At 41.4% G+C, this 11,425-nt stretch overlaps 1 protein-coding gene across 1 annotated transcript in view; it reads left to right on the top strand.

Moving 5' to 3' along the window:
• Window positions 1-330: 330 nt before the first annotated feature.
• EIF5 (eukaryotic translation initiation factor 5) overlaps window positions 331-11,425 on the top strand; it is a gene marked incomplete in the record, with an annotated part of 15,074 nt that continues 3,979 nt past the window's right edge. The window contains 8 exon segments of the mRNA XM_073609752.1: window positions 331-476; window positions 1,063-1,283; window positions 7,361-7,640; window positions 7,734-7,815; window positions 8,901-8,924; window positions 8,927-9,072; window positions 10,056-10,167; window positions 10,465-10,586. Coding sequence (XP_073465853.1) covers window positions 7,569-7,640; window positions 7,734-7,815; window positions 8,901-8,924; window positions 8,927-9,072; window positions 10,056-10,167; window positions 10,465-10,586 — 558 coding nt within the window.

Below are 11,425 nucleotides of genomic sequence, written 5' to 3'. Positions count from 1 at the left end.
TTAAAAAGAAAAAAAGGTATTTTTATTTTTTTACAAATACATACATAAATATATTTTTCAACTAATGGGTTGTTCTATCAGGTAAGGCATACCATTAACTTTATCTTGTGTCTTTTACACCTGCCTAAAGTTCAGCTCTCATTGAAGAGACCAACCCCTTTGACCCATTTCCATCTAACACACAGAGCAAGGTTACCCTGGTCACATGCTTCTCCAGGCATAGGAGACGTCTCATTCCCCCAACTCTCGCGAGATCTCCTCCCCAAACAGCGAAGAAAACTCGACCATTGGGTGGCAAGCCAAGAAACGCTGATTGGTTAGGTTATACCGCCAATCGGAAACGTGTAAGTGCCATCCTCGACAGCCAATGGCTGCTCAGAGTTGTGGTAGGCGGTGCCCGCCCACACGTAGGACGGTCTCTACTGAGAGGCTCCGCTCACAGCGCCTCCGTGCTAGAGAGCTAGAAGGTTCCTGAGGTGAGTAGCTGCGCAACGTGGACGCCTCGTTAAGCCCCTCCAGATGAATCCATTTATTCATTAACGGCCCTTAATTGGCCGCCATTAATTACCCCAACGAGGCCCTCCTGTGTTAAAGCCGCCCGCCCTAATTTGTTTTCTGTCCCCCTCCCGCAACTGAATTATCTCCTCGCATGTGCCGAGAGTGTTAAAACGTGCCCGACCACCTCTCTATTGCGTAAGGGCAAAAATGAGTGTGAATTGTAACATATTTCTGGTCCCTTCCCGCTGCCAAATGATCTCCTTTTTAAAAACGTGCCCGACCGCATCTATTAGGGCAAACGTTGTGATCTGTGAATAGTTTCTCGTCCTCACCTCCCGCAACTAAATTATCCTCTCGAGAGTGTGCAAAACGTGCCCTCCCGCTTCAGTTGCAGTAAAGGGCGCCTAATCTATGACTTGTTTCTCTCCCCCCCCCCCCCCTCCCGCAGCTAATGTGTGAAAACGTGCCCGACCACCCTTGTTTGCGTCAATGTAAACTTGTTTGTCCTCTCCCTCCCGCACTGGAAAAAAAACAATTAACGCTGTCCCCGGTTTGTGTTCTTAGGTGGTTTTTTTTTTCTTCTCCCGGCCGGAGGGTGTCTCCCGCTTTGGTTGACAGGGTGTTAAATTCCCGGCTCGCTCGGCCCTCGTCCAGTTCCCGTGGCCAGCTCTGCGCTGTGCCGTCCATAAAAGCTACTGCGCTGTGTGCCATCGCTTCATTCTGCCTCCGTTCATCGCACCCCAGGGCGAGCAGCGTTGTGTTTATGTCTTTATTGGACGAAAACGGTGAGTATGAGAGACACGGAGCGCTGCCATATGTATGTCTAATATGTGTGAGGTGAGGGTGCTGGGAATGGCGGGGATGGGAAGAGAAAATGGCGGCCGCGCCTCGTGACTATGACGCAGGTGGCTGGCTCGGGGCAGGAGGGGGGCTCCACGGGGCGGGTGAAGGTGTCGGGGGACTTGTTGAAGAGAGGTGGGGTGGGGGAAGCGGGCGGCAGTGGAGGTCGCGGTGCGGGGGTGTCTGTGGAGAGGTGAGGGGCCTAGCGGGGAGGAGGCGCGGTGTGCGCATGCGCGGCCTGACTGGGCTGACTCAGTGCTGCAGTTGTGAGTCATATCAGCTCCCTTCCCCCTCCCATCCTCCTCCTATGTGTGTTTATCTCCAGCCCTGAGCCTGGGGACTCCTCTCCTCATCTATATGCAGAGCCTGTGGGGAGATGCAGGGACAGAGGTGGCCTGTAATTGTAGGCTTATGTAATATGGGGCTGCTGAACAACAAGTTCCAGCATGCAGCAACACCTGGGGATGGGCTGGAGATGCTGCTGTTTGCTGTAGTTGTGTGCAGACAGAACAGCTGCTAGACTTTTGGGTACAGGGTAGTCCTGCAGCACAGGTATGGAGGGGGTGCTTCTGTGTGTGTGATAGATATCTAATATATATTATATATATATATATATATATATATATTTTTTTTTTTTTCCATTTATCTTTAAAAATGTGGGTTTTTTTGTGTTGGGGTTTTTATTTTTTGATTTTTGCATAATTAAAAGCTGATCATTGTAAACATTTAGGCCCCTTTCACACTTATACGACTTGTCCCACGATTTTGTACTGCAAAATCATATGACAAGTCGTTCTCCATGATTTTCAATGACTACCATTCATAGTGGCACAACTTTAAGTCGTGCCGACTTCAAAGTAATCCCTGCACTACTTTGGTCCAACTTCCATGCGAGTTGATGTCCATAGACCTCAATGTTAAACCCTCAAGTAGCATGCAAATCGTACCTGAATAATATAGACAGGATTTCAGTACGACTTTGTAAGCACAAGCTGAGAATGGTTAATGCCAAGTTGTGGCAAAGTAGTACTGCTCCCACATCACGGCAGAAACGTGGTAAATTTGTGCGGCTTTGAAGTCGCACAAGTGTGAAAGGGGCCTTAATCAGTGGTAAATGGCTAATCTCAACCCTTTTATCTACAGGACTGCTCTCTAACCCCCCCCCCCCCTTTTTTTTTTTTCCCCCCATTTTCAGCGAAGTACAACATCCTGCATTTTTGGCTTCAACAAAAATTTAAATTTGGTGCTCCTCCTAGTTTCTAATTGGCAGATTTAGATGCACTAACACATTGAAGCCAAGCTAAGGCCCAGTTCACACTGTCAAACCTCAAAGCCGACATCCCAGTGCAACTTCTATACGACTTCTTTAACAGAGGTCCATAAAAGTAGTGCGGGAAACCTTTTTTTTTTTTTTTTTTTTTTTTTTTTTTTTAAAAACTGGCCAGGTGACAATTAAGGATATAAAGCCTAAAATCAAATAATGCAAACGGGGCATCTAAGAATTGGTAAGTTGCAATATGTTTGCTAAAGCTGAGGGCAATAGAAGGAACTTTGCATTAAGATTACATACTTGAAGAGGTTTGTATTTTATTTGGGGGGGGGGGGGTCACTTTAACCACTGAATTATAGAAGCTGGTTGCCATGCACGTCTGCTTCAGATTCTGTCTGCTCCAACTTTTAGGTCATTGTGCATGTTACAATATGTCCATACAAGCAACCCTAGATTAAGCAAGTCATCCTTGCTGCCAGTGTAAATTAGTTTTTGTTTGGGATTTTTTTTTTTTAATTGTCCTTTTCCCTTCTTTCATTAAAGCTGTGCACAGAAGTTCCTCCAGTGCCCCCTGATTTCTCCTTTAGATCAGAGGTTCCATGAGGAACCACTGTCAATGGTGATCGTTTTAGTGATCTGTAAGGGGAGGAACCTTCCCAATGACCAACAAACGTAATGTGCTTTCTATTAAGGGACCATCACATTAATGTACTGTGAACCTTTACAATAGTAACTTATTAGCAGGAGTTCATTGAGCGTGCAAAGTTATTTCAAGGGTTCCTTTTATGTTACAAAGGTTGAAAGGCTGCTTTAGAAGTATTTTGTAACAATGTTATGTGCCCATTATCTAGTGGGTATTTTCTAGGCAGATGTTGTCTTCATCTAAAATTGAACTTACAAGAGTTTGGTGATGGGGATTTACTTTGGATGATTGGTTCTCTGTAATATGTATATTCATGCCTCAGTGGAGCAGAACCTCTGCTTGCCTTTCTGCTGCAAGTAATCTAGTTGACATGTTTGTATGCTTTTCTGCACGTGACCTAGTTCACCTGAATACAGATCATGTAAGGCCTGGCTCACACCTATGCAGCTTTTTTTTTTTTTTTTTTTTTTTTTTTTCACTACAATCCATTTAACATGGTTTCCTATTGCACACATTCACTTCTATTTATATTTTTTCAGCCGCTGTGTTTTTGGAAAGGGTCAGGGACTTTAAGTGCAAAACAGTGCTTGTTCAATGGAGAAGCTGCTGAAAAGCATGTAGTGCATTTATGCCACAATTTATTTAATCTGTCCAAAAAAATGAATGCATCAAAAAAAGCACAGCAGAAACAGATCAAAAGCAAACTGCATAGGTTTAAACCAGGCCTTAGGCAGCCTTTCTCAACCTTTTCAGCACACAGGAACCCTTGCTATAACTTTCCTCTCTCATAACCCTTGCTAAGAATTACTATAGCTACAACTCATGATACATTAGAGTGATGGTCACTGGAAAGAATGCTCCTTACACTTGTCATTTGGAATAATTGCCCTCTTACAGATAACTAAACGGATCAGTGGTGTCAATGGGAACTTTTCTAAGAGACAGAAATTGCTCATAGCTCAAGGAACCCCTGGCAACCTCTGGGGGAGCCCTGTTTGGGGAAACCCTGATGTAATGTATCGATTAAAAAAGTTGTTTGCTACTCCTAAACATGGACTTCACTGTTTAGCTTTATTAGACCAGATGCACACAAACCTAATCATTTACCAATATTTATACCCAGAATCTTGACAGCTAGATCCTGAGTAAAATGTTAATAAATATGTATTCATTGCCAGTGTTGTAAATATATACAAGTAAATTACTACTCAAATGTAAGATTTTCTATGTTTAAGACTCTGCTGATCTTTACTTTTATCTTGTTTTATATGGACAATAATGCATCTATAGCCAGATCATTTAAACAGTGGGGTTTTCTTTTTTCCCGTGTGCAAGAGGCCTAAGATTATAGTAGGGTGACATAGTTTTATTGTATGTATTAGCAAGGGCTAAGCGGTAATGTTTCATATGCAGGTGAAAGCTCTAGTTGGCTTCCTACTAGCACTGAATTTTTAGTGTTGGGTTTTCTTAAATATTCCAGACTGTATTTTTTACATAAGCTCTTGTGTCTTGAACAGCTGCGTAGGTAAATATTAAGCTATGATAACAAGGCTCTGCCTTTTTGCCCAGTTGCTGCCTTTAACTGTAAGACAGTAACAGTTTTCTGGCAGCTGTTGTGGCTTTCGTGCTTCAAGAACTGCAGTGGGTAGTCATATCTGCTTGGTAATGTTCACATTGCTTTCTGAAGGTACTGCATGCAGTGCTGTTATATCTAAAGGCAACTTTTTAATTTTTTATTTTATTTTTTTTAGAGTGCAGAGGGTTTGGAATGCCTGTCGGTTTTTATTGCTGTCTGTGCCCCTATTAAGGAGATTCACCCTTTCTCGTTGTCCTGTTTATCATTATTATTGAAAATAAAAATCCCACATTTGGGATTGTCCCAGAAAAGTAAGAGGGTAAATCTTCAAAATGAACACTAATTCTGGTGCCCTGGGGGTCCCCAAAGAATTCCCTTTGTGGGAATTTCCTCACTTCCTGTTTGGCTGAGATAGAAAGTAAAGGTAAGTCTCAGCAATAGGACACAGATGGCAAAAATCGCTTTTATTGGCAGCGGGAGAGGTGCCCCTCCTGCCGTGTCCTGGTAGTCTCCACCACTTAACGGAGCCATCCATAGCGACGATCCAATGCTGTCCCCTGAGAGGCAGGAAGTAGAGTGAGGGAATAATTGAGCTCCCACATGACTCGATGCTGCTGGATGACAGAAGGGATGTCAAACATCCCTTCCGCCCAACAGCCTTAAAGGGACAATTTTAATTTTACTTTGCATTGTAATGTAAATGTGAGGTATTTTGACCCCAGATCTCACATTAAAGAGGTCCTGTCATTCATTATTTTCTTATGAAGGGATATTTATACTCCTTGTAATAGGGATAAGTGATCCCAATTATTATTATTTATTTTTTTTTTTTTTAAAGGGAGTGTAACAATAAAAAGTTAAAGCTCACGTGCAGAAGCGAATGCATACGCAAGTCGCTCCCATATATGCATACAGTGTTCAAACCACACGAAGTATTGCCGTGATCGTTAGAGCGAGAGCAATCACTCTTGACGGAGTATATAAATTGCTGTTCCTAGTGATCAGGAACAGCCATCTCTAATTCCCTGACTGAATGGGTATCTGTTTACATTGACAGATCCCCGTTCTGTCACTCTCAGAAGCGATCGCGGATGACCAGCGGACATTGCGGCCATGCGCATGCCCCCTAGAGCTCTTAAAGCGGCCAATGTACAATGACAGTGATTCGCCCAGGAGAGCCAACCTGCCACAGTTCAACTATGGCGGTTTGTCGTAAAGTGGTTAATAAACAGTGATTTCTTCTCCCTACCTGTTTTGGCCATGGGGAAGGAAGTGAAGGTAAATCTCACACGTGGGGCACACATGGCAAAAAATAAACCTGTCAGGGATTATTGCCCACCGTTACTCTAGCCAAAGTGTGTGTTGGGGGGGTTCCTATAGTTGGAATAGTGACCGCTATCCTGGCCTCCTAGGAATAGTTTTTTTTTTTTCCTCACTATCCTGCTAACATTGGTTTCTTTGGAAGTGCAGAGACATGTGCAACAGAGATAACATAAAATTCTTAAATGAGTTTAGCTTTTGCCTTCTGTACAAAAGAAAGGCGCTTTAATTTTTTGTTAGAGTAGTTCTCACTACTTATCTGCTAAAACATTGTCAGTAGGAGGGGAAATCTCTCTAGTGAAGCCCCAGATAAGTAAAAACTTGACAGGGTTTATAACCCTTCAATCTTGATAAAGCTACGATTTTGCTTCACAAAGACTATTGAAAGGAGTCATTGCATTTGAAGATGGTTAAAGTAGTAGCTTATTATAGAATTTTCTTCTTAATAGCATGCAATTGTCTAAAACTTGGAAACAGATTTTCACTGTGAAAGTATTTACTAGGCTAAGCATGTTCTCTTGGTTATGATTAACTTTTCACAGCTAACCAGATGTGATCTAGTTCAAAATGCTGTACAGCAAAATTTTTCATTTATTTTTTTTCTCTGCAGAGTAGAATTTGTGGGGATTAGTGGTGGTTGGCAGTACCTCAGTGTTCTAATTCTCTGCATGTTTATTTTAAGGTGTTATTTAGGCCTCATGTACGCTGCTGCTAAACGGATGTTTAGGAGCAGTTGGGGGGGGTGTTTTTTGTTTGTTCCCCCCCCCCCCCCCCAACTGCTCCTGAACTCTCCTGTTATCCTATCAGTTGTTTCTAGGCAGTTGAGTTTAGAGGCTTTTTTGGAATGCAAAAAGGGTTCAGAAGCTGAGTTTAGAGGCTTTTCAAGCGCTAAACACGTTAACTCGCATTTAGCCGCATTTCATTTACAGGGGTTTTTAATTTTTGGCTCTTTTGAAGAAAGATGTGGGTTACTATCTGTCAAGTTAAATCATTCAGGAGAGGTTGTTAAAAAAAAAAAAAAAAAAAATCCCATGTACATGAAGCCTTTGTCTCAAAATCCCAATTCATGCTTTATTTTCTTTTAGAAATGAGCAAGGCTTGTCGTGCAAGAATGTCTGTCTGGGATTGCCAGAAGTGACCAGTGTAGCTGCATAGTTAAGAAAAAATAAAACTAAACTTTCTATTCAAATTTTTTTTTTCTTTTATATTATAGAGCTGTTGCGCAGCCATTGGTACCTATATTGGGGGAACATAGCATACAAACAAGACGCTCACAGCCTCGGTGGCGAAATTATTTTCATGTCAGAGACCGAGAACTCTTGCAGTCGTTTATGTCATCCAGTCTTCTCCAGACAGAAGATACCAAAAAGTTGCAATCAAAGATCTTTTCCTCTTCTTGAAAGAGCTAATAATAAACCAAAATGTCTGTCAATGTCAACCGCAGTGTTTCCGATCAGTTCTATCGGTACAAAATGCCCCGTCTGATTGCCAAGGTAATTATCTCACGCACACCCTCCATTATCACCCCCAAAATGCTTAGTTTGAACTGGTTTTTAATATGTACTGGAATATTTGTCTCTTTACAGGTAGAGGGCAAAGGAAATGGAATAAAGACAGTAATCGTCAACATGGTTGACGTTGCAAAGGCGCTTAATCGGCCTCCTACGTGTAAGTATAGAGCCAGTTACAAATGAAGAGCCTCCCCAAAAATCTAGCAATTTAGGTTTTGCTTGTGTTGCCAGCTGAATCTTTCACATGGGAATTCTTGGTGTGGCAAAGTCTGGTGACTTAAGGCACTTTACCTATCAAAACCCAGCAATGGCCACTGGACTGCCCCACACATAATTATGGTCGCTAGGCTTTGGGAGGCTCTAAAATCAATGGGCCATGTCATGTTTGGCACGCGTTACCTCCTGTTTCATAGACGTGAATGGGACCTCCCTGCAGCTATGTCTAATTGATGCAGTGAAGAGGTATTTCAGTGTGAAGGTGTAACTCATTTGCTGGAAGCATGTATATATATTTTTTTTTTTTTTTTTTTTTTTTTTTTTATAGATTTGACAACCTAAACAATAACTCCTCTTTATCTAGCATCTCAGTTTGAATCTGTCATGGAGTAGCTCTAGTGTTCTGTTGAGTTTTTAGCTAACTTGCAGTGCGCTGGGGATCCTGTGTCTTGTTTGTAAAAGGCACACAAAATCTTTACCAAATTAAAAGGAAAAACAAGATAATGGTTTGTTACAATTTTGTACTGTTTAGTGGGTGTTGGCTGTGATGTAAATTTTACCTTCATAGGCTTCAAGTGAACTTGCAGTAAACTCGCAGCACACAGTTCACATGTCTGCCTCCTGAAATTTTTGCGGTAAATTCACACCTCACAGGACAAAAAAGGATCAAATTCACAGTAGTGTGAACCTAGGTTTATGGTACTTAGCTGGTGGCAAGGGGTTACATAGTTGGTCGGGTTAATGAAAGACCAGTCCATTGAGTTCAGTTGGGTTATAAATTTGTAATTTTTAGATGGCCGTCTGAGCATTTCAGCCTGGAAATCAGACGCTCATGATGATTGTCTTTCTACCCAATTTAAAATGGGCAAGCATAAAGGCCCATGTGTCCTTGTTCCTAAATAGTGCTTGTGTGTGTTTATTGCTACAGGCTGCTCTGTCTTTGCTTTAAATTAAATTATTCATGTCAACTGTATCTGCGTGGAATGTGCAGCTTTGCCTCTTAAATAATTCACTTTCTGTTTGCAGATCCCACCAAATTTTTTGGTTGTGAGCTGGAGCGCAGACCCAGTTTGATGTTAAGAATGACCGTTTCATTGTCAATGGATCTCATGAGGCAAATAAGCTGCAAGACATGTTGGATGGATTCATTAAAAAGTTTGTTCTTTGTCCTGAGTGTGAGAATCCTGAAACAGATCTGGTAAATTCTTCTCATAATGAGACTTGTTTGACCGCTGTACATAGAATAAATTTACTCTGGAAGTGGTGCATCTATGGCTTGAGATGATCACAAAGATTGGCTGTATGCTTCCCCCCCCCCCCTTTTTTTTTTTTTTTTTTTTTTTTTTTTTTTTTTTTTTTTTTTTTTTTTTCTCTTCTCCTGATCGTGTGATGCCAAAAGGTCCCTCTTGCTGAGTGGCTCCTACTGATGCAGAAAGTGACACTTGGTGAGGTCAATTGCCTCTCTCTGCATCGACACACTATAAGGATGGGCTTAGCCAAATGTTTAACCTGGAGTTGGGGTGTGTTTGTTTTTTGTTTTTGTTTTTGTTTTTTGTTTTTTTGTTTTTTCTCTGTCTGAATGTTTTTTAAGGAGTTTTATAATGGAGTAAATGTTTGGATATAAATGTGAAATCTGACACTTGTGTTACTACAGAGCCTTAAATATTAAACATCTGGAAGTCCAGGGAGCTCAGTCTCAAATGAAAACCCCCCCCCCCCCCCCCCCCCCCCCCCCCCAAAAAAAAAAAAAAACACTCTAGTGGAAACTAGACAAGTCTATTTGCCATACTATATTTTAATAAACTTATTCTAGGTGAAATATTCAAACTGAAGTTACTGATAGACTGCTTGAAGCCAGCTGCCTTAGTTTCTCATGCTGATCTTCTGGCTTCAGTACTTCAAATCACTCGGAGCATGTATGCATACAAGTCAGTCCTGCGGACTTGTTCCAAGTCTGACTCAGAATGAATCTAAGCCAGGGAAACAGGATGACTGGGATGCACGTCATCGGTCACCAGTGTCAGATGTGCGCATTTCTCCTATACTTTGGGATGCTTTACATTTTTTTAAGGCTGTTTTTTTGACTGGTATATCGAGTGCTGGCTAATTGCACTATATGAACCTCACAGTAATGCTTGCATGCGTTCATAGCTTTGAAAAATGTACTTATTTTTTTATCAGAATGTCAATCCCAAGAAACAAACAATAGGCAATTCCTGTAAAGCCTGTGGCTATCGAGGCATGCTGGATACAAGACATAAGCTCTGTACTTTCATTCTCAAAAACCCACCAGGTAAGTTCTCAACTTCTTCCTTTTTTTTTTTTTTTTTTTTTTTTCTTAAGAACTTGTAACTCTGTTAAGGCTCCCTTTTTTATTGCAAGCAACACTCTGTGACAGTTGCTCTATTAAAAAAAAAAAAATCATCTGTCCCAATTTTTCACTTGCAAGATAAAAATCAAGTCTATTCTATTTCAGTACTCTCATTGTGAGAGCTACTGTTGAACTGACTTTGACACTTGTGTGTGTGGGGGGGGGGGGGGGTTTATTTTCTCCTCTCCCTCCTGGTTCTTACCATAACTGTTTCTGCAGAGAACATAGACAGCAGTACAGGCAAAAAGAAGGAAGATAAAAAAAACAAGAGGGCCAAAGAAAATGGTTCTGTAGCAAACAATGAATCGCCTGTCCTAACAGAGTTAAATCCTCCACGTGTGGTAAGTACAGAAGCATAAGAAATTTTTTTTTTTTTTATGTATTTTGCTTATAGTGTTTGGTATCTGATTTTGGAGCTTCCTGTAAATTTTTTTTTTTTTTTTAACCACCTTGAAGACAGCCCCTTTTTAGAAACTTTTGTTTAATATTTTTGAAAATTACTTGGAACCCCCAAACTTTTTTTATGTGAAAAATGTTGCGCTGAGTAAATGGATGCCAAACATGTTATGCTTTAAAATTGCTTGTGGAATGGCAACAAACGACGGTACTTAAAATCTCAGGCGATGCTTTAAAATTTTTACAAGTTACCCTGTTTTAGAGTTAGGGAGGGTCTAGTGCTAGAATTCTTCTTGCTCTCGCTCTTAAAACGATCTCAGCGATAACCTCACGTGTAGTTTCCACACAGTTTACATATGTGGGCGCGACTTGCATATGCCTCAGCTTTTGGGCGAAAGCTCGATGGGGCGGTTCAAAACTTTATTTTTTTTTTTCTTTTCTATCCCTTTACTTTAAAAAAAGAAAAAAAAAACATCCCTTTATAATAAGCATGACGGGGCCTCTTCATTGTGTGATCTGGGGTCAAAGACCTCGGATCTTACATTTACACTTAACAGCAAAAGTAATTTTTATGTTTTTCATTAAAAAAAAATCTTTTTTTTTGTGGGGGGGGGGGGGGGGGGGGGCGGAAGTGACGTCAGAAGTTCCTCTAAGGGAATAGAGCAGTGTGGGATATCTTGCCCTCACTCAGCTTCCTGCCTAGCCATGGATTGCTTTGGGCTAAGCAACAGGTTTGGGAGGCAGGGAATCTCCTTCCAGGGCCACTTTTTAGACGCAGAATTGC

The sequence above is a fragment of the Aquarana catesbeiana genome, linkage group LG13, assembly GCF_042186555.1.
Source record: "Aquarana catesbeiana isolate 2022-GZ linkage group LG13, ASM4218655v1, whole genome shotgun sequence".
Classification (NCBI taxonomy): Eukaryota; Metazoa; Chordata; class Amphibia; order Anura; family Ranidae; genus Aquarana; species Aquarana catesbeiana.
The sequence above is the reverse complement of the archived record's forward strand: the minus strand, read 5'-3'. Positions and strand labels throughout refer to the sequence as shown.